Source organism: Thamnophis sirtalis, unplaced genomic scaffold, assembly GCF_051295495.1.
Source record: "Thamnophis sirtalis isolate CommonGarterSnake01/CBP01778 unplaced genomic scaffold, rThaSir2_p1.2 scaffold_1, whole genome shotgun sequence".
Taxonomy (NCBI): domain Eukaryota; kingdom Metazoa; phylum Chordata; class Lepidosauria; order Squamata; family Natricidae; genus Thamnophis; species Thamnophis sirtalis.
This window is the reverse complement of record NW_028261381.1, coordinates 73,921,146-73,948,869: the sequence shown is the minus strand read 5'-3', so window position 1 is coordinate 73,948,869 and position 27,724 is coordinate 73,921,146. Positions and strand designations below refer to the sequence as shown.

At 38.1% G+C, this 27,724-nt stretch overlaps 1 protein-coding gene across 2 annotated transcripts in view; it reads left to right on the top strand.

The window, feature by feature from the left end:
* The window catches only part of SLC25A22 (solute carrier family 25 member 22), a 62,117-nt gene that overhangs the window by 17,002 nt on the left and 17,391 nt on the right, over window positions 1-27,724 (top strand). The window contains exons 1-5 of one of the 2 annotated variants that reach the window (XM_087716277.1): window positions 6,790-6,854; window positions 11,909-12,023; window positions 16,328-16,453; window positions 20,915-20,970; window positions 27,402-27,492. In XM_087716277.1, coding sequence (XP_087572403.1) covers window positions 12,004-12,023; window positions 16,328-16,453; window positions 20,915-20,970; window positions 27,402-27,492 — 293 coding nt within the window. In that variant the 5' untranslated portion in view covers window positions 6,790-6,854; window positions 11,909-12,003. Of the gene's footprint in view, window positions 1-6,789; window positions 6,855-11,908; window positions 12,024-16,327; window positions 16,454-20,914; window positions 20,971-27,401; window positions 27,493-27,724 lie in introns of those variants that run through there. The other variant, XM_087716271.1, reaches the window with a different exon arrangement.

Genomic DNA, 27,724 nt, shown 5'->3' with positions numbered 1-27,724 from the left:
GATGGGCGGGGCGGGTGAGCGAGTGGCGACGATACAGGCAGGGTGAGCAAGCGAGTGGCAACCAGATGGGCGGAGGGAGCAAACAAGTGGGGAGGAGGCAGGCTACTGGACGAACAGGTTCCAAAAGGTACGCTAAATTTAATGAACGGGTTAGCAATAGCAGTTAGACTTATATACCGCTTCATAAGGCTTTCAGCCCTCTCTAAGCGGTTTACAGAGTCAGCATATCGCCCCCACAGTCTGGGTCCTCATTTCACCCACCTCGGAAGGATGGAAAGCTGAGTCAACCTTGAGCCGGTGAGATTAGACCCGCTGAACTGCAGATAACAGTCAGCTGAAGTGGCCTGCAGTACTGCACTCTAACCACTGCGCCACCTCTGCTCTCAGGTTCTGGCGTACTGGTGCGAACCGGGAGAAACCCACCTCTGTTGAGAATTCCATGCTTTGAAGCACATAACTAGGCTACTAATAAATCTTTAACTAAATTAGTTGATAGATGATCAAGCAACCCTCTAGCTCAGTGTTTTTCAACCTTTTTTGTGCAAAGGCACACTTTTTTCATGAAAAAAATCACGAGGCACACCACCATTAGAAAATGTTAAAAAAATTTAACTCTGTGCCTATATTGACTATAGGCAGGTATTTTTCCCACGGCACACCTTACACTATGTCACGGCACACTAGTGTGCCACGGCACAGTGGTTGAAAAACACTGCTCTAGCTGATATTCAGGAACTATTTATCCCTTCCCCCTCCCCTTTCTCTCTCACACACACTTATTTTGTTTGGATCCTTACAATTGTAGAATTAGAGTTAGGTATGTGGACCTATACTATCCACAACAACTGCTTTTACCACCGTCCCTTTTCTTTACTAGTTGAAATCTCCCTGCAAGTATCATCACATCATTGCAGGCTTTAAATTTCATCTTCTTTGCTCCAGTGTACCCCCCTTTCATTCTCTCTGGCCCTTACATTACTATTTAAAGGAAATCTGGAGCGGGGGAGGCTGATGCTGAATCAACTCTCTTGTCTGATAAAATCATCTCTTTGTCCTTTCTTGAAGATGTTTCAATAATTTGTATGGTGACCATAGGGATGTCTTGGGCTTCATTAGTGGCTTCTAGGCCACAAAAGTATGTGCTTTGATAAAATATTGCCTGAATCTTTTCCCTCAATTACCAAACTAAAACAGTAGCTTTATTATTGTTTGAGGCAGCAAGAGAAAAAGGAATGATTGTAATACATTGGAATAGTATCTTTTTCACCATATTTCCTCTTTCAGAGATTTTGTTATCTTATAATAGAGACAGAGGGCAATTATTCTCCTTTCTAAATGTCTTAATGCTACTCTCTGGACAAAGTGGCCTCATCTATAACTTGATTTCCTATTTCTCAAAATTACCCCAAACATTTTTGGCAAGTGTGAATCTGTATTACTGGGAAACTCCATTTTGTTTAATATTGTATTTTACAAGATTGTGTTGAACAACTGGACTATGAATCAGAAGCAGCTTTGATCAGCAAGTGATTGAATTTCTTTTCAGATTAGGGAGAAGTATTATTTTAAGGAGCCGTTATGTAATTCTCTGGTAGTTTCCTGCTTATGAATCTGATTAATTGTTGCTCCAAGTAATAATACAACTGACATGAAGCTACATGTCTCTCTGTTTATCATAATATTCCTCGGGTATTCAACAAAATGTTGAAATAAGGAATTTTCAAATTAGTCCTTAGTAATTTTAATCTTGCCTTTTAAGGTCAGAAGTGGTTCAAGAATTCATGACCAAAAAGATAACCTTGAGTTTCTTCCAGGTGTTTTATGGACATGATCTGGGGATACATATTAACCTGGCTTTTATTTTGTAGCAGAAGTGATTTGAGCTGCTGCTAAGATATATTTCTATTCTGTTGCTTTGGATCTGCGTATGCTGGACATTTGATGACCAAGCTTCTTTTTGTAGGGAAGTTTATGAAGAATGTGATAAGGCAACAGGTACAGAGAATCCTGGAAGAAGTACAAATGCTCTAGATCAGTGGTCCCCAACCCCCGGTCCGTGGACCGGTGCCGGGCCGTGGAGTACCTGGCACCGGACCGCGCAGCGGCCGGGGGCCTCCTCGTTCCTCTACTTCGTCTATGTGGCGCCCGGCATTGGTAAGGGTCGCGTGGTGCGGTTGGAGAAAAAGCGGCTCAGTCGTCTCCGAGTTGCCCAGGGAGGGGCGGCGCGCCCGGGACGGAGACGGCGCTTCCCCGCCCGGCCTTGGCTTGTGAGAAGGAACGGCGGGAGAGGTAGAGAGAGAGAGAGAGAACGTCGGGCAGCTGAGGGCGGGGGGGTCTTTTGAGGGGAGATGGGGGGTGCGTGATTTTGGCGCGCGTGCGCCCTCCGCGGGCGTGGGTGGGGGGCTGAGAGGAGTCTAACGGTAGCACAGGAAAGGGGAGGGTATGAGCGCCGCCTGAGGTGGTGAGGGGCAGTCGCCAGATTCAGGCCGCCGCTGCCGCTATTGCAGCGCACGGTGGAAAAGCGGTGGTCTTGCCCACCCCTTCCCTGCCTCCCGCCCGCTCCAGTTGCCGCAGCCAGGGGTGGGGACTCGGTGCCTGAAGTCTCTTGCCTCTCTTCCAAAATTTCGCATTTGAAATGCATTTTGGGCCAAAGCATCCTGGGAAAGTTATGGAATTCATAATTGGATCTGCAAACCAGTGACATCTTCATTAGAACTTATCGTGCCTAATTTTGTTCCAGAGGAGAGAGAAAATGAACTATAAAGAAAGTCATTTAATTGATGATGGAATGAATTAAGGAGGGTAAATAATTTATATGCTGCTTTGATTCAAAGTAAAAATGAGTCTTTGGAGATCTAAATGTGTGGCACCATAACATGCTCACAATTCATATAAAAAGTTTTTGACTTTCCATAGTACTGTTTATTCCTTAACATCTACATACAAAATGGAAGGTGGGATATGATTCAGGTGTTGAATTGGGAAGGTGGATTTAAAAAGTATGTTTGTATTCCCCCATTTTTTCCTTTTACAAAAAAGCATCATGGAAATATTTGCTTGATATATTTTTAGCTCATATTATGGTAGTAATCAAAACAATCTGATATATAAACAATCAATGTGTCGTCGCGAACAACGCCCCCCCACCCCTGCGCACGCTCAGCGGGCCACGGTAAAATTATCAAAGGCTGACTGGTCCGCGGCGATAAAAAGGTTGGGGACCACTGCTCTAGATGCATAAATGTCAGGATTCAGTTCTGGGGATAAAATTTAAACCCCATTGACTGCCCTCCTGGATGAGTTTTAGCAGCACTTGGATAAAAGGGTGGTGGGCGTTCTCATTTTGTTACACATCTTAGTGGCTTTCTGTCTATCTTGTTTTATATTGTACATGAAGTTACTGGGAGAGATCTTGCATTGGTCTGGGATAAAGTAGTATCACTATGATAATGTTATCCAGCTATTTACAATATTTCCACAATAAGGCAAGTGGGAGATATAGTGGAAGTGCCTAGGCTCAGATTCAATGGTAGCAAATTGGAATGGGTATGTATTGAAAAACCCACAGATTGCCAGATTATACATATAATCCTCAATTTACAACAGTTAATTTACTGACTGTTCAAAATTACAACAGCACTGAAAAAAGGTGATTTATGACTGTTTTTCACACAACGGTTGGGGCATTCCCATAAGTAACAGGATCAAAATTCAGACATTTGGCAATTGACTCAGATTGATGATGTTTGTAGTGTCCTGGGTTCATGTCATCACCTTTTGTGACCTTCTGACAAGCAAAGTCAATGGGGAAGCCAGATTCACTTCACAATTGTATTATTGACTTAACCACTGCAGTGGTTTACTTAACAACTATGGCAAGAAAGGTTGTAAAATGCGGCAAAACTCACAAGAAATGCCTTATTTAGCAACATAATTTTTGGGCTCAATTGTGGTTGTAAATTGAGGATTACTTGTGCTATCTTCTCAATAGAAATGTGCTCTTCCATAGAAGAACAAGTTCACTTCATTTGGTCATCCTCCTGACCAGAAGCTCCCAGCTAGAGGTTATAATGGCACTGAAAAAGAAACTAATGGTCATTTTTCACACTTACAACCATTGCAGCACCCCTAAGGTCATATGATCAAAATTCAGATTTTTGGCAATTAACTTGTATTTATGATGGTTGCAGTTTCTTGGGATCATATGATCACCTTTTGTGACCTTCTGACTAGTCAACGGGGAAGCCAGATTCACTTAATAATGGTGTTACTAGTTGTATTTAACAACTCTAGTGATTTGCTTAAGCATTGTAGCAAGAAAAGTCATAAAATGGGGCAAAACTCACTTAACAAATGTTTCGCTTAGCAACAGAAATTCGGGACTCAATTGTGATCATAAGATGAGGATTAACTGTATTACTATCCTTTGAGAACCGAGGTGGCGCAGTGGTTAGAGTGCAGCACTGCAGGCTCCTTCAGCTGACTGCTAGCTGCAGTTTGGCAGTTCAAATCTCACCAGGCTCATAGTTGACTCAGCCTTCCATCCTTCCGAGGTGGGTAAAATGAGGACCCAGATTGTTGTGGGGCAATATGCTGACTCTGTAAACCTCTTAGAGATGGCTATAAAAGCACTAAGTCTAAATGCTATTGCTATTGCTTTGAGATCTATACGTATAATGCCAAACATGGTGGTTGATATTCTGAATAAGTTCTAATGACTAAGGGCCATAGGAATCTGAGTATCTGATACAAATTGTAACATCCTCTGATTATGCAAATTATGTACGTGCACATCAATTGTCACTGGTGCAACATTGGTGTGACATCTTTCCTAATTTACTGGACACCTCAGTTTAAAACTTCAATCCCTCTGCTTGATTGTAAAAGAATTAGGACAGGCATGGAAGAAAGACTTGCCGATTTTGGCAAAGCAGTCTAGTTTCCTATCTGTCCATTGTCTTTAAGCCAATGAAATTACTGTGTATTTATCACTGCAATTATTTGATTATTTTAATGTTCTCTGAAAAAATTCACATTTGTGGCTTGCATCTTCTCCATTTGTTTCCAGGTTGTCCATTGGTACTTAAAGGTGGCACTAGAGATGTAACTTTTGTATGATTATCATACTAATTTTTCGCTCAGTCAGGGAATCAATAATGTGTTATTTTAGTAATTCTTTTCTAGATTCTGCCTCTTGCTATTCATTTAGGAAATAATTCTACTTTCTGATCTGTTTTTCTTGTTGATGAATGTGTGAGAGGTAGGAGACAGAAAAAGATATTTGCTTTATCCTGTAGTTAACATATTGCTATCTGCTTTGCATTCTTTAAAAATAGCTGTTAATTAAACACAAACATGGAAAATTCACACTTTTCATATAAAGATACAAACACAGTACCTTTTTAAAGAAAAGTTCCTAACAGTTTCAGAGAAGAATAACCATATTTTGCTATAATGGTCCATAAATAGTAAGCAACTCATTTGTATATCTCAGGTAACATTTGATCTTTAGTCCATTGACTAATAACTGAGGTCATAAATGTATCTTTTTGAAGGACAAGTCTGTTGGCAATCAGCCATCAGTTTCCATGTGACACTGAAGATCTGAAAAAAATCAGGTTAAAAAAAAAAATCAGGAAAAATCACCAGAGAGCCAGTTTGGTCTAGTGATTAGGGCACTAGACTAGAAAGCTGGAAACCATGACCAAGGCAGTTCAGGTCCTCTCTTGGTCATGGAAGTCAGTTGGACAACTTTGAACCAGTCACTCTTTCTCAACCCACAGGGTTGTTGTGCAGAAAATAGGAGGAGGGTGTGTTGGATATGTTAGCTGGCTTGAGTTATTTGTAAAAATAATATAGGTGGAATACAAATAAATAAATAAAATGGAAAAACTGTGTTATCTAATTTGTGTAATGACGTATTTCCAGAATACAGTTAATTTAGGATACCAAAATTGAATGAAGTATTTTAGTAAAGGCTTTCCCTTGCGTCCAGTTGCGTCCCATTCTAGTGGGCAATGCTCATCTTTGTTTCTTAATCGATGGAGCTAGCATTGTCCAAAAACACTTCTGTGATGATATGGCCAGCATGGCTATATGCCATGGGGCACGGAATGCTGCAACCTTCCCACCAAAGTGGTACCTATTTATCTACTTGCATTTGCATGTTTTTGAACTGCTAGGTTTGTAGGAGTTGGGACAAGGATTGGGAGCTCACCCCATCACACCATGTTTATAACTATTTACAAATTCTCAAATCTATTATTTTGGCTTCTACTTTTAGGAAGGCTGTTTCATTCCATTTTATATATTCTTACCTGATACTAATTCTCTGGATTTAAGCAGCAACAAGTCATGTTCAACCTCTGTTGGTTTTGCTAAGCAAAACCAGTATTTTCTGGCTTTCTAAGAAAACAGCAGAGAAGGGATCTGATATTTCTGAAAACATTTTTGGCAGTCACTCATTCAAATGCTAACTAGATATTGGTCAGGTGCTGCCCTCTGCTGAGATAAACTCCCCTTCAGTTTAATGTAAAAAAGTAGGGTGTTTTCCTGGTTGCAGGATTATTGGACTGATCAAATCTAGAAAAGAGACCTTGAACTTGGCAATTTGTTACAGTTTTTAAAAAAAAGAACTTCAGTATTTGTGCCCAAAGCATTTGCAGTGGGATTTCCAAATGAATGCTGTAACAAAATGGACTATGTTTCTTTGATAAAGTATTATCCTTTCTATAATAAAAAGGGGCCAAAGGTTAATCACTCCCAACTAATATGTTATTTCAGAAAGTTCTACAGATTTTCCTGCTCTTGTGAAGACTGAAGAATGTGAAAGAGCTCCTTTGTAGAACTGAGAGGTAGGAAAAGGAATGTGTGAAAACAAAAGGGGGCAACAAGCCTAAATAGGAATGTGGGACTGCAGCTATGGATTCTTGAGTCATTGAGTTACAATTCCTTTCTGACTAATATTAGGAGACAGTTAAGGCCCCTTAAGGACTTCTGCAGAGAGATAGGATGATTGGGATAAATGTGTGGAGAAGTGGGATTACTTCTAAGGTCAGGAATGGGCAAGCTTTTTTGTGTCAAAAGCAGCAGAGCTAATTGACTGTATGAAAAGAAGGAACAATGCAAGGAATAGGAGTGGAGCTGAAAGTAGGACAAGATATTATTTTTCTCTGTCCTCTCTTCTTTTTCTGATAACTTACTTTTGACCTACTTCTTCTCTTCTTTTTCTCAATATCATCTCTCCCAAGGAGAAGGATAGCTAGTGAAAAAGAGCCCTTAGCCAAAGTCTGCAGAGATTCCTGCAGAGGACTGTTGAAATGAGGCTTTAGGGCACATATCCTAGCTCAAAGAAGCCAAGAGGCTGAATATGAACTAGAGGAAAAAGATTTGCCTGGTGGTTTACTGATTAAAAGTGAAGTTCGTCTAAACCAGATGGAGCGTGGAATGTACTAGTCCATTGTGAATTAAAATGTGCTGTACAGTTAATACCACAGGAGCTTAATTGGACAATTCACTGGATTAAAGCTTATAAATGGACTAGTTTGAGATAAATTTAGCTGTCATTGTGGATCTCTTCTGGGAATGCCTCCTAGAAGACAAAGAGTTTTATAGTTGAATCACAACAAGAGAAGTTACTGTCAGAAGTTTTTTCTTCCTCATGACATGGGTAGCAGAAGTTCAGCAGAGGAAATTAACTGATTCTGGCATTTAATGCTAGAAAAAGTTACCTTTCAAATGCTTATACTGTATGAGTATAGTTTACATTTATTTGTTAATTTGTTTAAGATATTTCTTTGCTGCAACAATCAAAATGACTCTAGGCAGCTTACAGAGAAAAAAATACAAAATTAAACATACCCAATTTAAAATAAGATAAAATAAAAATACAACCGCACTACAAGTAAATCCAAATACATGTTGTTTTTACTAGTTGTTTGGGCAATAATTTTATTCATATTCTGGGAATGAGCTTTTTTTTCAAAAAGCTTTCCCCAGCCTTCAATAAGGAAAAACAAATCTGGAATAATTTTGAAGTCATCTTAGTGTCAGCAAGATACTAAAATGCATATGAGTAAATTTAATGTTTGGCAGTTATATTATAACTGTAGTCATTTGTGTTTGGCTCAAACTTGTAAGGAAGGATAATACTACTCAGAAAAGTTTCAGATGGATGTTCAGAAACATATTCCAAAAAGGTTGCTTATGAATCAGGTGATTCTCCTCAAGGATGGTAGGAAAGCAATCAGGTGATTCTCCTCAAGGATGGTAGGAAAGCAATCATCTAAGTATTGCTATAGTATATGGGATACTTTACAAAGAACAATTTTAATTTGCTTCTTTCTGAGATATTTGCAATATAAGAACTGTTAACAGTTTGCCACTTTGGATAAACATTTCGGACACTTGCATATAGATCTTTATTAGATTACAGCTTTCTAATTTTCGAGGGCAAATTTGTAATGTTGAGAACATATTATCCATATCTTTGCAAAACATCCATCATTTTCAAAACACTCGTTTTTCAGAAAGCAAGTTGAGATTATTCTTTTCCTTCAAACTTAATATTGCTACATGGGCTCATGTTCACAAAGACCCTGAGCAGCAATTGTCTATCATTTTATTTTCTAAAAATGCCTTTGGTTGCATGGGAGATAAAATAATTGTGACTGATGCATTACTTTATGAGGATAAAAGCTGCGACTTGCTATCTCCCAATGTAAGTTGGGATTCTAGACAGCTTGACAGCAAACGTTGACCCATGTCATGCATCACTGTAAGTATCTTAACCATAGTTCAGTGGACAAGCTGCAGCTGCTTGGTCTCACAGGATGCCCTCAGCCAAAAATTGTGACAAGAAACTCTATAGCAATACTGTTGCAAGCCTTGTGACTTTTTGCAGAACTTATGAAGGCTTGTTTCTTATCACCATATACAAAGACCATATTCTCTTTTAGAATGTATTGCAGTAACTCCCAACTTCCTCATGTCTCTGAAAGGGAACAATGTGACTCATTCCAAAGGTGCCATTGCAAAGAGGCTCAAGGAGAAAGGATGGCTTGCTGTAGCAAAGCAAACAGCTGGCTGTCACTGTGCCTTCTGCATTTGCAGCTCTTGGAATGTGAATTTTTCTGAGAATAAATGAGAGGATCTGAATCATCACATGGGAACTGGTGGTTGAGCTCCAGTTCTGACTGTGGAACTGAGAAACAAAATACATCAAAAAAATGATGCACATTGTTCAGATCCAACTTTGGAAATGCTGGCTTTTAGAGTTCATTGTCTCTGACTTCCCGTGAACTGAAACACTTATAACATCAGTTGTAGCTTCTAATGGATTCTAAAAACATGCATAATTTCCCAATTGTTAAAGGAATGAAGGTCACTGTTCCTTATTGGTGATGAAGACAGTTGTGCTTTGTAACTTCACCTTTCTGTTCTGTGAGCAGAAAGAGTTAATTTTATAGTTGGCTAATTCTCCCGATAACAATCATCCCTATCTCACTTATGTGTGAGAATGCAAAGGTGCAATAGAGCTCTCTCTGGTTGCTTCATAGCTGCCACAGTTGAATGTTCAAAGAGAGATTTTCACAATAAGTTATACATAAACTGGGTGATGGTTTGTTTTGTCATCAATTGTTGCCCTTCTAATACAATGTTTTCAAGCTGAAAATCTTCAGTTTTGTCCTGTTTTGTATGTATACTGTGTTTCTATTAGCATTTTGTAGTTAAAGGCTAAATAGTCCTCAACTTATGACCATTAATTTAACAATCATTTGAAATTTTGATGACACTGAAAAAAGTGAGGTCATACTTACAACCATTGCAGCAGTTTGTGGTCACATGATCAAAATTCTAACACTTGGCAACTGGCATGTGTTTACATCCTGATTCACACAATCACCATTTGTGACTTTCCCAGGGGCTTCTGACAAGCAGAGTCAATGGGGAGAGCTTGGTTCACTTAATGACCACAGAATTCACTTAATGACCACAGTAAAAGAGATCATAAAATTGGACATGACTCAGTTGACACCTGCATCACTTAGTGACAGACGTTATGATCCCAATAGTGGTCATAAGTTAGGGTCTCTCTCTCTCTGCCTCTCTCTCTCTCTCCCTCTCTCTCTCTCTCTCTCTCTCTCTCTCTCTCTCTCTCTCTCTGTGTGTGTGTGTGTGTGTGTAATATAATATAAATAACTTTGTGAAAAACAAGCATGGTTTAGTGGTTAAAAATCTGGACAGGGAACAAGAGAACCCAGGTTCTAGTCTTTCCTTAGCCACAAAAGCCGGCTCATAACCTTGGGCCAGTCACTGCCAAGCAATGTCAGGTTATAAGCAATGTACAATAAACTGGTGGAGAACAAACCCCTCATTGCATTGTAGTGATGAGTATTCTGTGAGAACTAACGAAGCACAGCGCAAATGAACAAACCCTACAGTGAAGCAGGACAAACACTACGTAAATGAATAAATCACTTGATGAGATCACTTGATAGTTCTGATGAATAGGTGAACTGTTCTGTTGACACATTTTGTGATGTCCTGGTGTCTTGTAATGCACTACTTTTCTTTTGCAACAGCATGTTGCAAAATAGCTGGTCACTTTTTTGTGTGAATCCTGATGCTGTTACTAAAAACAATTGCATATATGGAACGAATCAAACAAAACAAGAATCACAGTCATACTTATGAGAAAGTCTGGGATTATTCAAAAAGCATAAAGTAAGTCTTGAGCACCCCTGTGGACAGAGAATCCACAAAATTGTACTTTAATTATTGCTTGTTGGAAAATGTAATTCCCAGGATTCCTCTTCTGAATACATTATATTTAAAGGGAATAATTAAATAATTCTTCTTTCCCCCCCAATCGCTCACCCTTAGACCCTGAGGAATTTTTAGCACCTTGTAAGAACATTGCACTTCTTGCCTACTATATAATCTTGGAGGTTGCTGCAAGATGGTTTGATTTTATTGTTAAGGTCTGCACTCTGAGCAATTAATAATTTATTAGCCAAAGTCTATTAATGTAGCCCACTTGTTAAATATAAATAAAACTGTAACCATAGTCATTTTTAGCTATAGTGCTCTTTAAAAAAAAGTTACTTCCATGGTTTGGATTTTGAGAGGTGCTAAACTTGTGTTTATGTGAAATAGACCTGAAAATCCAACCAATTATGTCTTAAAGATCAGTTATTTTTCTGGATTTGCATAATAATGCTGCTACTTCTTTTGCTGCATAGTTACTTAGTGGGAAATTCGTGTGAAGCAGAAATAACAATCATTTGTCTTCTCTCTCTTTATTTTCTTTTTGTTATTTTCCTTTGCAACAATTTTCGGCAGGCAGCCTCGCTTTTCTTGTGATTCTTTCCACAGAGCCTGCACATTTGGCAAATGCTTTAGTGCCGTATGGGAGGTGGGTGGAGAGGATTTTGCTGTCATTCTTTCAGCTGAGCTTGTTGACTTGCTTCAGTAAGTAGCAGGAAGAGCTTTTTGGAAATACATTGAAAACTGAATGTACTTAATTTCTATTCCGAACGAAATAGTTCCATTTGGTAAATGCCTCAAATATCTAAATGATCTTTCCCATGATTTAAGGTTAGCAGTACAGAAGGAAATGGCTTGCTTGTGTCTTTCATATAGATTGCAAAATTAAAAGAATGGTCAGATCTAATGCAAGTAACGTGCCTGAAGTATAAAAATAATGTTTGAGGATACATTTCGTTTTACCATTTGTGGCCAATTGGAATAAGATGCATTTTTCTTCACTTTAGCCATTTTTGCATGAAATTTCATCAGATCTCTCTTGGAAAATCCCCAGGAAACTTTTATCAAAACATTCTTACCGTATACAAAAATAACTGTGACTAGAAGTAATAATGTTAATGTTGTTTCCATCTTTTTCTAGAAAACCAACGGCAGAATTAAGTGATTGTAACCCCAAAGGTTTAGAAGACTTTTGGAAAACTAAATCTTGTTTCTACAAGACGAGAACTGAATTAAATGGCTGATAAACAGATTAGGTAAGAGCTTTTTTCTGTTTCTTTCTCAGCTATTCTCACTTTTCCTTTGTTTTGTTTCCACATAGTCCATTTTCTTTATCTCTAATTCCAAAATACATCTTCCTTTTGCCTTTACTTCTCTTTTTCCTAATCTGTCTTCTATATACTCATTTTCATTGGCCATTGTATTAAATGCCATCTGGACATTAGACCAATTTCTCAAAATTGGTAAGTTTAGGGAAGATCATCCTATAGAGGTGTGGTTGTTTTACATCTTCTACATCTGTAGACGTATGGTTATAAAGGAGGGTTTCTGTATACATAGAAAGTTGAGATTTTGTGTGAAATGCAACTTGTATAATTGTTTATATGTTATAATTCCAGAATAAAAATAAGATGAAATTGTAGCCTGTAGCTGCAATACAATAGAAGATTATTACAGTATCTGTATCAGAATGATTTGTATTGCAAATGTGCATATTTGTTCACTGGATGCAAATGAAAAGTGGCATAGCCCTCCAAAGGATAATGTAGCTAACAGATGAAATCGATAGAAAGATTAAACGATGAAAAACTGTAGCAGATACAAGATGAAGATGAGTTTATAGGTGTATCAGAAATATTGATAGTCCAGGCCCTTGTATGTACATACTTCTTCCAGTAAAGGAATAAAAAAGGTCATTGAAATACGATTTGAAATTATATAATATATTCCTTCAGTTTCTCTAGATTTTTTTTTTAATATCTTTGCTTCCATATTACATGTAATCTTTTTTGATAGTCAGAATGCATATATATTGTGATACGGTTATCAAGCTATATCCCCAATACAGTAATATTAATTACAGCACAGCAATTTCTTTAACAAATTACAATATTTGATATTGTAAATATTTGCAGTTGATTCGTAGATAAAATGTGATTTTTATAGGATTTAAACTGTGACAACCATTTAAATACTGTATTGATTTGTGATGTCACAATAATAAAGGATGCTCGGGTATGTTTGTTAAAAAAAAATCCCTTAAACAGAACTGAAATCATGGTTCCATTCTGTTAAGCAGATACTTATTATGCCATTACAGACAATGTTAATATGCTCTGGTGAGTTGTCTAGACATGGATTTGATTTTTCTTTGTAAAATCCCCAAGGAATCTAATTTTCAGTAACCACCTGAATTCACTACAAGGTTCATCTGAACCCTGGAACTCAGTTGACAGCTTCCAAAATCTTGATGTAGCTTTTATTTTTTATTTCCCTTTGTTAAAAGGCATTCTGAGTACAATATTCTATTCTACTTAGCTCCACAATTATCATATTCATTTTCAAGAATGGCTCCATAAATTAATTTTCTCCTAAGACAAGCATTATGGATCAACTTTTGATCAGACAGTGAATGTAGTATCAAAAGACGTTATGATTTGAAGCATAGACAAGCAGTTTTTAATTCCCTTTGGAGAAATTGACAGAGGACTGAATGTCAGTGGTAGATGGGATTCAAGCAGTGGGATATTTAATGGTATATGAGGCCACTCATTCTCTTTCTCTCTCTGTTTTGTTGTTGCCTCCCAGATACTTCTCCTTCCTCCATAAAGAAAAAGTAGGATAGATTTATCAGGAATCTGAACTGTCTACTTACAGTTGACTTTAAGTATTCAATTAGTGCCATCCCATCTAATGCTTTTAGAGAAGATTATTTATCAGGGTATCTGAAAACCATATGTAAGACTGATACGCCTATTTAGAGCCCCATCCTAAAACTTAAAACGTGGCAAAGGTTTCTACAACCTGACCTCTAACTCTGCATGTCTCATGGTAATTTTATTGTTCCTTTGTTCTACTCTTTAGGAATTTGTTTGTAGATGTTGGTAGGTGGTGTACTAGTTATAGGGTGATGGGTCCCTACCAGAATTCTAGAAGGTTCTGAATGCGATTTTACATACAAAAAAATCACCATATTTATAAATGTACAGATGATCACAAGAAGATGTGCAGTTGTAAGAGAACTACCAATTCTTTGTACTGGTACCTTTTTTGATTGGGATAATTTTTAGAAAAATGCAGAATATGAAGATTCTTTACAAAGAACTAAAAATACAGAATTGCAGGCTTGTCATAAACAAATCTTAAAGAGTTCCTGTGTTTGAGTCAAGCATCAAGCAGTATTTGATTTATTTTCATTTTAAATTTAGGCTCATGTAAAGATTAACAGCTTTACATTGTATGTAGGAATATTTTCTAATCAGTTTAATAATAGCAATAGCAATAGCAGTTAGACTTATATAATATATAATAAGATTTGAGCAACATAATGAATTCATGCCAGAATATATACTCTGAGATGTTTTTCTAATCTAAATTTCCAAGATGACCCAAGGTGGTTTAAATGGTATGTTTGACCTACAAACTCCCACATGTTTTGTCTTGTTATACAACACATGATACACTTCCAACTGTCTGTCTTTTGAAAATCCTCAGAGTTCTTTCACCAACTGCCTGTATTTGCTCTCTTGTCTCCCTCTGTCCTTTCCTGTCCAGTAAACATTCTTGATAAAGACTGAGCAGAATATACTACACTTTCTGAGGCTGGTATCTTTTCTCTCTCCCTTTTAGAGATTGGCCTTCTAATCTTGGCCATTATATTTGAAAGTCAAGTCAATAGTGCTGTTAAAACAAGTGGAGCCATACAGTTCTTATATAGTTGGAGATCTTGTAAGGATTCTATACATCGTTTTTTCTTTTCAATTCAGTATGATAAACATGGGGTTCCTGTAGATTTAAGGGTTACAAGCTTGTCTGAGAGTTAACTCTCATTGAACTCAATGAGCTATCTTAAGTGTAAGCTCATCATCCAAAGCACTTAACAATATTGGTGATGTAGCCATATCATTCGTAGGAAGTCAAACTTGACTGAAGGAAATTCTTATCTGTTTGAAAATAAAAAGATTGGGAGTTTTATAATTTTTATATGGGTTTATAGATTACATTAAGCTGTAGTTTGATTTCTTGAGTTTGACTTAACATATAGCCATTGTAAACCGTAACATTTCAGGCACAGCATTGTACGTATCTAGCTAAATTTGACTTATTAAACTAAGGTTAAGCAAAAGGAAATCACCGTAGTAAAGTAGGGGAGTCTGCTGTTATCTAAATTCCTAACCTCCTTGGCCTTGTGGAAATAAATATGATAGCCAAGCTTTATATACCATTGAAGGGTGGATTTTCAGAAATGTTACAAAAAGATTTCTGAAAAATAAAGTTAAAGGAAATAACTACACATACAGAGAACAGAAAATGTTCTTGAATTAACAGGGATAGGATTTGATCGGTTTTGAAATAGTTAAATTTTCAGTCAAGTGATACATTCCCCACTTCATCAGATTTAGTCCTGATTCCTTGGTCTCCAGTCTATGAAACTTGCTGTGGAAGTACCAATACAATACAATAGAAGAGTTGGAGGTACCTTTGAGGTCTTCTAGTCCAACCCCCAGCCTAGGCAGGAAACCCTATACCATTTCAGACAGATGGCTATCCAACATCTTCTTAAAGACTTCCAGTGTTGGGGCTTTCACAACTTCTGGAGGCAAGCTGTTCCACTGATTCATTGTTCTGTCAAGAAATTTCTCCTCAGTTCTAAGTTGCTTCTCTCCTTGATTAGTTTCCACCCATTGCTTCTTGTCCTGCCCTCAGGTGCTTTGGAGAATAGCTTGACTCCCTATTTTTATGGCAGCCCATGAGATATTGGAACATTGCTACCATGTCTCCCCTAGTCCTTCTTTTCATTAAACTAGACATACCCAGTTCCTGCAACCGTTCTTCATATGTTTTAGTCTCCAGTCCCCTAATCATCTTTGTTGCTCTTCTCTGCACTCTTTCTAGAGTCTCCACATCTTTTCTACATCGTGGTGACCAAAATTGAATGCAGTATTCCAAGTGTGGCCTTATCAAGGCATTATAAAGTGGTATTAACAATTCACATGATCTTGATTCTATCCCTCTGTTTATGCAGCCTAGAACTGTGTTGGCTTTTTTGGCAGCTGCTGCACATTGCTGGCTCATATTTAAATAGTTGTCCACTAGGACTCCAACTTCCCTCTCACAGTGACTACTATTGAACAAGATACCACCTATACTGTACCTGTGCATTTTGTTTTTCTTGCCTAAATGTAGAACCTTACCCTTTTCACTATTGAATTTCATTTTGTTAGATAGTGCCAGAATCTTTAAGATGCTGCAGCCTGGCATTTATCTACATTTCTCTTGTCTTTTATGGCTGGTTTGCTGTTCTCTTGGGAATGAACTCCTGTGCTTTTTTTTCTTACAGTTTACCTGCCAAGCTGATCAATGGAGGCATAGCTGGGCTCATTGGAGTCACCTGTGTGTTTCCTATTGACTTGGCAAAAACACGTTTACAGAACCAACAAAATGGCCACAGGATGTACACCAGTATGTAAGTATCCCACAGATTTAAAGAGAAAAGAAAGCATTCTTATTTTTTAATCACTTGTTCCTTTGTGTGAACTGCTTATGTAATATTTGCACAAAAATCATGTGGAGCTGTTTACTGAGATTGTCCAGGCTGCATATTTTTAGTAGAACCTTGATCCGAAGTTAGTTTACCAACACGGCATCACAGTGTTTTGGTTAATTGAGGTTTTTTTTTAGACTTATTATAGTAATTTATAATCATCTTAGGAATTGGGTGCCTATGAGAGACATTTCAGCTTTATCGCTAAAAGAGACAATCCACATAACCCATTGGGTAGCTATAATAAATTTTAATAAATAATAAATACAATAAACAATGGAAGCATTAATTCTAACCATTGAATCCAACCCTGCTTTGTGCAAGAATCCATATTAAAGCATCAGTGATAGATCAGCAAATCTGGTGTTGGCGATTCACTATTGCAATACTTGCAAATACACATGCAGTAAGTAAAGAAAGAAATTTGTTTATTTAACAGATTGTTATACTGCCTTCATTAAATAATTGAAGGCAATAAATATATACATATATACTTTCCTCCTTGTATTCTCCTCACAACAGTAGCCCTATGAGATGGGTTGGGCTGAGAGAAAATGACTGGCCCAAAGTCGTCATCCTAGCTTTCATGCCTTAGGCTGGATTAGAACTCAGATTTCCATAGTTTCTGGCCTGTTGCCTTTAACCACTAAACCAAAATTCGTTCTCTTACCCTCTCTCAGAGTAATTAATTCAACTGTACTAGGAAATCATTCCTCACATTCAATTAAAATCTCTCTCCCACCACAATAACTTAATTGATTAACATTCTACTCTCTAGGTTGATTCAGCATAATTATTTATTTGATTGAATTCCTATGCCCTAACCCTTTTGTCTAGGAGTTTCACAAGGATGTCCCTTCCTTCTGCCCCCGCAATAACCCTGTGAGGTAGGTTGGGCTGAGAGAAAAGATCTGGCTCAGAGTCATCCACTGAGTTTTCATAGCTAACTGTGGACTGAACTTGGATTTTTTCCCAGTTCTATTCCAATATATACAAATCGCTAATGACCATCTTCTGCCTGACATCTTTTCAAATCCTTGAAAAGTTGTCATATCTATTCACTGGTTTTTTTCTTCTCAAAGACTAAACATTCCCAATTCCTTCAGTCTCTTTCTTCAGACATAATTTGTCATCCTCAAGCATTACCAATTTGTTTGAACTGTACACAGTATCCAGAGGTGGGTTGCAAATCCCGGCACTATCAGTTTGCTCGTTTGCGTGCAACACTTCTGCACAGAAACATCCAGGTGGGTGGGCAGAGCCTCCCGCCGCCGCCACTACCGGTTTGCCCGATCCGGGCCGAACCGGGAGCAACCCATCTCTGACAGTATCTAAGGTAGGATTCAACAACAGAAAATGAAATGAAATGTCAGTTTTTTGTGACTTGGAAAATATACTTCTCTTAATGAAGCCTAACATTTCATTAGCTTTTGGGGACTGCAATCCTATTAAGATAATCTTTAATCTCATTTCTGTCCTGTAGGCTATTCACTTTTTTATTTGTGCTTTCAAATCAATTTTGACTCATGATGACTCCCTGGATAAGTCCCTGCAGTTTTCCTGGCAAGGTTTTTTTTTAGAAGTGACTTGTTCTTGCCTTGTTCTAGGGCTGAGAGAGTCTGACTGGCTCAAGGTCACTCAACTCACTGTGTGCCTAAGATGGGACTAGAATTACAATTTCTTGGTTTCTAGCTTGGTGCACTGACTATTACACCAAATTATTTTACCCTCACCCCCTTTTATTTCACATATAGATTTAATTTAATAAGTATTCTCTCTGTGTCATCATCAAGTCATCTATACAGCTATTAAAAAGCATGGAGCCCAGGGCTGAACCTTTAGTGCCTCTCTAAAGGACCATCCTCTAGTCTACTGAAGAACAGTTGAGCTCTCTCTGAGTTCAATCTGGAACCAGCTATGCATTAGTATTCTAGACAGCCCGTGAGCCATTGTGTCATCGTTTCAGAGATATTTCCTTATCAGATTTCTCAGTGCTTTCAATAATGCTTCAAATATACTTGAAAAGTTCTTAAAAATTCAGGGAAATATTCAGAGATGTATCTGCCTTGAAAGTAGCCAATAATTGCATCACACAATCAAACATCAGACGCTGAACACAGTAAACGTTTTATTACATGGATGTATTTGCCTTTCCAAATATCTATTTTATGATAATTTTTCCTTGCTTGCGTGATGAGTAATGTAATCAACATGCCTAAAGGATATTGGTTGGATGTGCCAATTGAAGTCATCATCCTTTTATATCTGGACGAAATAGAAGGATAAAAGTTTCCACTTTGGACTTGGAAGATCTGATCTCTATTTCCCACATAGTCATCAACATAAGATCACTGGGTCTATTTTGGGCTCTTCATTTCCTCAGCCTGATTTATCTCCCAGGATTATTGTAGTAGGATAAAACATTAAAAACATCATTCCATTGCTTGGGTATTGCCCTTTCATATTTCAAGCAGCAAGGTCATTGAAGGATTAATGCAGTCTATGCTGACAATCAAAGATGGTTAATACACAACATGAGAGAAGCAGTGGAATGGGAACCTTAAAAAGGGCTTTGTGTATTTGAATCTGTTGGCTACAGTTCCCCTGACACATGCTCTAGTTTAGTGACAGATGGGGAGATAAATTTCAGCCTGTTAAACAAATTACCTTATCACATCAGGTATTTACAGGCTAGAGAAAAATGTTTTTTTGGAGATCATCATCTCTTTGCACTTATGAGCATTTTGGCACTGAGGAAAAATGGTGAGAGATAGATGAGAAGAAAGGTCTTCATACACTGCCCTGTCTCTCTTTCTCACCTGGCTTGTTAGTTAACTCTGCATTTATGAGACAAAGGAAATTTCATGGTTTTTTTTTCTGTTTTTTTTCTCTACCTCTGTCCAAAATTGTCAACATTCTGCTTATATTCAAGAGCCTATCTTCCAACAAGGGTCTCTGCTGAATTCAAATCTCTCACAAATAATTATTCCGTTACTACATAAATGGTCCAGTTGTAAAATTATTTTTTTTAAAAAAATATCCTGCTTAAAATATATACGATTTACCTAAAATTAGAACACTTAGCATGCAGAGGATTTTTTTGAAGACTACATATTTGAAGTCTACTCAAGTATGAAAAGAATCATTCATCAAAGTATATGACCCAGAGTTTTAGCAAATTGGTAGCTGGGGAAACATTTTGCTTATGGTTGTTTTTATTTAGCTTCAGATGTTTCTCAAAGGAATTGACATTTCTTATGAAAATAAAATTATTCTTGAGAGTGAAATGTTCTTAGTCTTCATTATATCTGGACCTGTTTTTTTGCTCTTATTTTTTTAAGGGGTACTGTAACTCTTAACAAAGGGGAGCTGTTTTTAAACAGGTTGAAAACAAAAATGACATTCTGGCACCGATATAGTGTTGTTAGAGAGGCATGTAGGCATGTGCTGAGGGGAATCAAGTGACAAAATGTGCACTGTGACATCATAATGCAAACTCTTTAACTTACAAACTTGTGTTCAATGTGAAGACATACATTAGGAAAGCGGGGAGTTTATATTGTAATGTTGAATGAAGAGTTTGTCATTGGGAGCCAACTAGCTGAATAGTGCTGTCAAATTGAAGCATGCCTCAGGATAACTTTTCATACAATTTATGGTCTGAACAAGTATAACTATTCCCCTTCCTTTCCCTGCACATGACAGCCTGGCATCTAACACTGAAACTGTTGGCACAACCTTTCAAATCTGTTCGCTCTCATATATGCTGTATTGCAAGTCCAGTCAACTGGTTATGTGGATGGCAGTGGCTGTCTCACATAAGAAGTATCCTGATTTTGAGAAGGGTGAACAGTTTTGGTCACCACGATGTAGAAAACATGTTGAGACTCTAGAAAGAGGGCAGAGAACAGCAACAAAGATGATTAAGGGACTTGAGGTTAAAACATATAAAGAACAGTTGCTGGAATTGGGAATGTTCAGTTTAATTAAAAGAAGGAGTATGGGTGACATGATAGCTATCTTCCAAAATCTAAGGGGCTGCCACAAAGAATAGTCAACTTATTCTCCAAAGTACCTGAAGACAGGACAAGAAGCAATAGATCAAGAAACTAATCAAGGAGAGAAGCAATCTAGACGTAAGGAGAAATTTCCTGACAGAACAATTAATTAGTGGAACAACTTGCCTCCAGAAGTTGTGAATGCTCCAACACTGGAAGTTTTTAAGAAGAGATTAGACAACCATTTGTCTGAAATGGTCTAGGTTTCCTGCCTGAGCAGGGGGTTGGACTAGAAGACCTCCAAGGCCCCTTCCAACTCTATTGTTCTGCTCTTTTTAGTATATTAATGACTAGTAACTCTTTGCTTCTTCCATCTTTCCAACAGGTCTGACTGCCTTATTAAAACAATCCGGTCTGAAGGATATTTTGGGATGTACAGAGGTCAGTATTTCATTTCATGATCACAAATAATTAATTCTAGAAAGAAATCTTATTGAAAACATTGCATCTAGATTAGAGGTTGCTAAATTTTAGCCATATGGCTGCTGTGAATTTAGCTGCTTTATAGCAATTAGTGTTTCTCACCACTGAAATGCGGTGATTCAGAAGGGATTCTAGGTGGGAACCAGGAATAGAGTGCTTATTGTGGCTTAATTTTTCAAGTGTGAAATAAAGATCAACAGGCATTCCTCTATGAATTACATTTTTTTTGTTGCCACCTAAGTATGAGAAAACTTTATATAATTTGCATCAGGCTGGCAGTTGGAAATATAGATTTTTTTAAAAAAGAAAAAGTTAATTCAATTACTTTCATTAATATTAATCACAACTTTAGAAAGCAAAGGAACCTGAATATATTATACACACATAATTTCTTGATGAAATCATTTCATATACCCACTGTGTTTGCTGTTATAAAAATTATTTGTTATTTTAAAAAATATGTTTTTAAAATTTTGTGCAAGTTTCCTACATGTCAATATGGACAATAATTGAGAAACAGCAAGTTCCTGAACTAATTGTTGTTAGAAATGCTGGAGATGGGGTTTTTTTCTGGATAAAAACTTGTGACTTTTTACAATCTCACGAGAAGCTAAAATCTGGTAAATGAACATTTTCTCATCCCTCTGCTTGCTGATCTACTTACCATACATCTGTTAAAGCTAGCAGGGACAAAAAGACATTTAAATGTACTGAGCAGAAGAAAAATATTATCCATATTACATTAGCTAATTTACCTTCTGTCTATCTTGACACACCTTCATTTAACGGTATAGTCTAAGATTAGAGGCACTTAGTTTCAGTTCTAACAGCTATAAACCTTGAAGTAATTTCTGTAATGAGAAGGGTGTAGCTACAATTGGAATCTCATTTAGTTTATAGCACTAAAGATTTGCAAGAGGAAACATTTTTATTGGTTTCTTGGAAGAGGTTATGCAGCATACCAGAGTACCATAGTTTACTCTGCAGCATTGGAGAGCACAGATAAAGTTACTTTTCAGATTTGATGACATAAATCCCTGTCCTGTTTTAATGATCTTTGAAACAATGCTGCAACAACTCTTTTGTAGCTTCTCAGAAAAGGAAAACGGGGAGTGGCAGCATTAGAAGTATCTGGTGGTTATGTCAAACTTTTTTTAAACTACCCGGAGGGCTGGTGCATAGAGTGAATACTTATTTTTAATGACAGTTGAATATTCAGAGCAGTTGTTACTCTCTATGTTGAGTATTTATGATCAGGGCAGTGAAGCAACTAATTGAGAGTAAAAAGTACAGGTTGCCTTTGACTTACAACCACATGTTCAGCAGCCATTTGAACTTTACAATAGCTCTGAAAAAAGTGACTTACAACCAGTCCTCACACTCACAACCATCACAGCATCCCCATGATCATGTGATCAACATTTGGGTGCTTGGCAACAGGCATGTATTTATGACAATTTCGTCATCTCGGGATTGTGTGATCACCATTTTTCACCTTCCCAGCTGGCTTCCAACAAGCAAAGTCAACGGGGGAGGTTGGATTTGTTTAATAACTGCATGATTCACTTAACAATTTCACAACTATGGCAAAAAAGGTCATAAAGTCATGTATGGCTCACTTAACAACCACATTGCCTAGCAGCAGAAAATTTGGTCAAAACTGTCCTAAATCAAGTACAGACAGTCCTCCACTTAAAACCACAGTTGAGCCTGAAATTTCTGTTGTTAAGTGAGACATTTGTTAAATGATTTTTGCCCCATTTTACAACCTTTTTTTTGCCACAGTTGTTAAGTGAATCACTGCAATTGATAAGTTGACCACATGGTTATTAAGTGAATCTGGCTTCCCCATTAATTTTACTTGTCAAAAGGTGATTACATGACCTTGGGAAACAGCAACGGTCATAAGTATCTATGATCTTATTTAGATATACAGACCAGATCTCTGAGAGGAGCTCCGTTGAGCCCTCTTCGGCGACAGGCTCCGCCCCCCCCAAGCATCTGAATTTTGATCACATGATCATGGGGGCTGCTGCAAAGGTTGTAACTGTGAAAAATGGTCATAAGTCACTTTTATCAGTCATGTTGTAACTTTGAACGGTCACTAAATGAACTTTTCTAAGTCGAGGACTACCTGTATTGCCTATAAGCTCACAGGAATACAAACAAGAAGGCTTGAATGGGGTCTTCTCTTGTAAGGGTGGAAAATCCAGAAAAGTAAAAACTGAAAACTTCCTTCCTTGTTAGAAAAATGCTGGATTCCTTTGTAGCCTCTTATGCACCATCCATAGACCGATCAGATCTCACAGGTTAGGTCTCCTCCGGATTCCATCCGCCAGCCAATGTCAGCTGGCGACCCCCCCAGGGGAGAGCCTTCTCTGTTGCAGCTCCAGCCCTCTGGAATGATCTCCCTGTCGAGATCCGGACCCTTACGACCCTCCCGGCTTTCCGCAAAGCCACCAAGTCCTGGCTGCTCCAGCAGGCCAGGGGGCCTGTGAAACTTCCAGCCCCGCGGAAATTGTAAATGTTGCGGTTTTGTTTTTAAAGTGTTGTCTTTGTCTAGTCTTCCCCCTTCCCTTGTCTATTGTGAGCCGCCCAGAGTCCTTCGGGAGTGGGCGGCATACAAGACAAATAAATACAAATACAAATAATGCTATTTCTGAACAGCAGCTCAGAGACTGCCAGGTCATCCGTTTGGACCAGATTGTGAATAATAATTGCACGAAATTTCCCACCAGCCTGCTCAGCTCTCAGCTTCTTCTCCTTCTTTCCTTTTGGATTGGGAACCAGCCAAAAAACAGTCTTTGCCAAGTTGTTTCCATAGCACAAAACTGCTGCAAAGCAGACCGTGCAAGACAGGCAGCCGTCTTACTAAGAATAACCTCCTCCTCATCCCTGGATTTGTAATGAAACGGGCAAACCATTTCTAGCCACTGGGAACAAAGTGAACTTTTCTTCCATTCAGTACACATGTATTGATCTATTTTGTGCTCTCCCAAAGTGCCATCCAGGGGCTTGCAGCATAAGACAGTCAATGTCAGATCGTTTTGATATAAAGGGGACGCTAGCTTTGTTTAGGATTTTCGTTTTGTTTTTCTTACCTTGAAAAATGCAAATAGAGGCAAAAATTGGCATAATCTTGTCCCCTTCCCACACATACATTTCATGATGATGCAAACTATGTCAACTAGAAAACTGCATACTTGCCTGGCCACGGGGGCTTGGGAAGCAAAATACCAGCCCCTTTTCACTCTTGGGGCAGATTGTTATTTGTATCCCCACTCCTTCCTCTACAGCAAAATTGGTCTATACTCATTGCAGGAGAATAGTTTTAATGCCAGCTCGCTGTGGATAAATGGCATTGGTGGCACAATAGTTAGAATGCAATAATGCCGGCTAACTCTGCTGACTGCGAGCAGTTCGATTCGGACCAGCTCAAAGTTGACTCAGCCTTCCATCCTTCCGAGGTCAGTAAAAAGAGGAGCCAGATTGTTGGGAGCAATATGCTGACTCTGTAAATTGTTTAGAGAGGGCTGTAAAAAGCACTGTGAAGTAGTATATAAGTCTAAGTGCTATTGCTGAGAGAGCAGAGCTCATTCATACTTAAACATTGAAGTGTCTAAATTTGTAGGTAAATATTTAAAAAACATCTGTCTGGTGCATTGCACTTTCTCTTGAGGGTCACCCTTGGTGGTCTTAGCTTAATGATGGAAGCAGAAGAATCAGAATAGATAACACTATAATATAATGATTTGTCATTACTTGACAACCCCCGGACATTTTTGAGATTTCTAACAACTTGTACTTTTGCCTTTATCCCACTAAACACTTCTGTATTCTAGTAGTGATTTAATTTGATTTAATTTTTGGTAGAAACTGATATTTCTACCCATACAACAAACATTCCATAAAGTAAGAAGCTTGTGGTATTATTTATTTATCAAGGCTACAGTATATGGCTGCCCATCTTTCAAAAAATGACACTGGACAGCATTCAGTGGTGTTAAGTACAGGAGCATGCAGGTTTTTAGATTATGCAGAGCTCTTAATAATTCGTTGTTAAAATGTACTAACCACCAGTTGAATTTTCTTTGGGTTGACTCAGTTATAGAGAGAAAACCGTGCTTCATGGTCCTGTTGTATATGCCAAGAAAGATTATGCAATCATATTTATTTTAATTAGAAGCATTAGCATGGGCTTGTTGGGGAAGGGGAAGGGCTAGTAAAAGAATGAATGTTGCATGTAGTTCTTAGTTGTATAGCCAATTTGTCAACGGAAGCGGCTGTCTTTTTCTAAATCACAATTGCGTTAGAGACAACAGTTGCTTTGCAAAATGCCAGCTTCCCATTTAGTTATTATGGCCCTTTGTGAAATAGTTGGATAGGGAGCAGATGAAAGATTAAAATGTTCCAAGGACAAAGAAGGCTTGGCAGATGCTGGACTCTCTTCTCTGAGTGATTTCAGTAAAGTGGGTCACCCTAGCATTAGTAATACCCCTTTCCTTTGTCCTCCCTGAGCCAGGCACAGCTTGGGATCTTCTCTGTAGCCCTGGGATTTGTTCTTAGGTTTTCTATAGTATATATAATAGAATCCCTCTTTCCCATATCCCTGTCAAAGGCTGTCTACATGCCAGGGAGCAGGACTGGCTAAAAGTGGCACTTTGGTGCGTTTTCCTGCGAAGAGAATTTCCCCTGAACAAGATTTCACTCAGAAAAAACAAGTGTCGGGCAAAAGGAAAGTTGACTTGCATTGATAGGAAAATGTTACTGATAAATATAAATATGTATGTGGAGTTTCCTGAGGAATAAAAATATGTGAGCCTTAATATGCATGATATTGGCAGTCCTTAAAACACCTGTTTAAAGGAGGACCTAAGCATTATCTGAAAGAGACGGCTGAATACAAAATAACAGAGTTAGATGGGACATTGGAGGTCTTCTAGTCCAACCCCCTGCTTAGGCAGGAAACCCTATACTACTTCAAACAAATGGTTATCCAGTATCTTCTTAAAAATTTCCAGTGTTGGAGCATTCACAACTTCTGGAGGCAAGTTGTTCCACTGATTAATAGTTCTAACTGTCATGAAAGTTCTCCTTAGTTCTTGTTTGCTTCTCTCCTTGATTAGTTTTCACCCATTGCTTCTTGTCCTGCCCTCAGGTGCTTTGGAGAATAGCTTGACTTCCTCTTCTTTGTGGCAGCCCTTGAGATATTGGAACACTGCTATCATGTCTCCCCTAGTCCTTCTTTTCATTAAACTAGACATACCCAGTTCCTGCAATCGTTCTTCATGTTTTAGCTTCCAGTCCCCATTTTTTGCTCTATTATGGCAATCGAAACTAGATGCAGTATTCCACATCTGGCCTTACGGAGGCTTTATAAAGTGGTATTAACACTTCACATTATCTTGATTCTATCCCTCTGTTTATGCAGCCTAGAACTGTGTTGGCTTTTTTGGCAGCTGCTGCACACTGCTGGCTCATATTTAAATAGTTGTCCACTAGGACTCCAAGATCCCTTTCACAGTTACAACTATTGAGCAAGGTACCACATATACTGTACCTATGCATTTTGTTTTTCTTGCCTAAATATAGAACCTTACTTTTTTAGCATTGAATTTCATTTTGCTAGATAGTGCCCAATATTCAAGCCTGTCAAGATCCTTCTGTAGCTTAAGCCTATCTTCCACAGTGTAAGTTGTTGGAGGTGGCTTGCCTAGGGCACCTAAGCAAATACATAATAAATAAGATTTAAAGTAGTTTTTCCAGTTTGTACTCACCCCTCTTAAGGAGATTGGAGGAATCTACCATTAACATGCCTGGATTTTGGACTGAGTCAAAATGTTTTGAAAGGAATACTGTAACAGGTCCTTTTAACATGTGGTGACAAAGCTGACCTATTTTGTATATTCAAACAAACAAACGGGGCCAAGATAAATGTTTCTGGAATTCTCACTGGCTATTTCTGGCTTTATCTAATGAAGAACACTGTTTCTTTTGCCAGTGAAGTTTGCAATAGCAATTGGATTCTAATATATATGGCTCTGGGGACAAATGTCCTACTTTGTCCAAGGATTAACCACAGGTGATGGAAAGAATTGTACTTTCTCTTTAAAAAGGGTGCTAACAAAATTCCTTTGCAGTTTAGCTGTATGAATGTAGAACTGTCTTTATGTAGCACAGTTACCACACAATATAAAAAAGAAGATAAGTGGCAACACTATTGTCATTATTTGCTGGCTACCAATCATATAACACAACTTTTCCTGTGTGTAGATACCACTCCTAGGATTCACTTTTTGTTTTGAGCACAATTGATTGTCACCATGCAAAGATGCTTTAAAATCCCTTAAATCACTAAGCTCTGTGTTTTCTTCTTTTTTTTTATCCAGGGGCTGCAGTGAATCTAACACTTGTGACTCCAGAAAAAGCCATCAAGTTAGCTGCCAATGATTTCTTTAGGCACCATTTGGCCAAAGATGGGTAAGTGAAATGTGGGGCATACTGCACATAAGGATTTCCAACCAAAATTGGAGGATTAAGCTGGAATATGTCACTGTCACCTCATTGTTGTAGATTTTCCCCCATTATAGTTGACAGAACAGTTAAAGATTAACATCTTTGTTGGTTTTGCTCCTATAGGATTCAGCTGCTTTATTGTGCTCACAATATAGAAATGGATGCAACTCCAGAAAAGGCAATTTGTATATTTTTG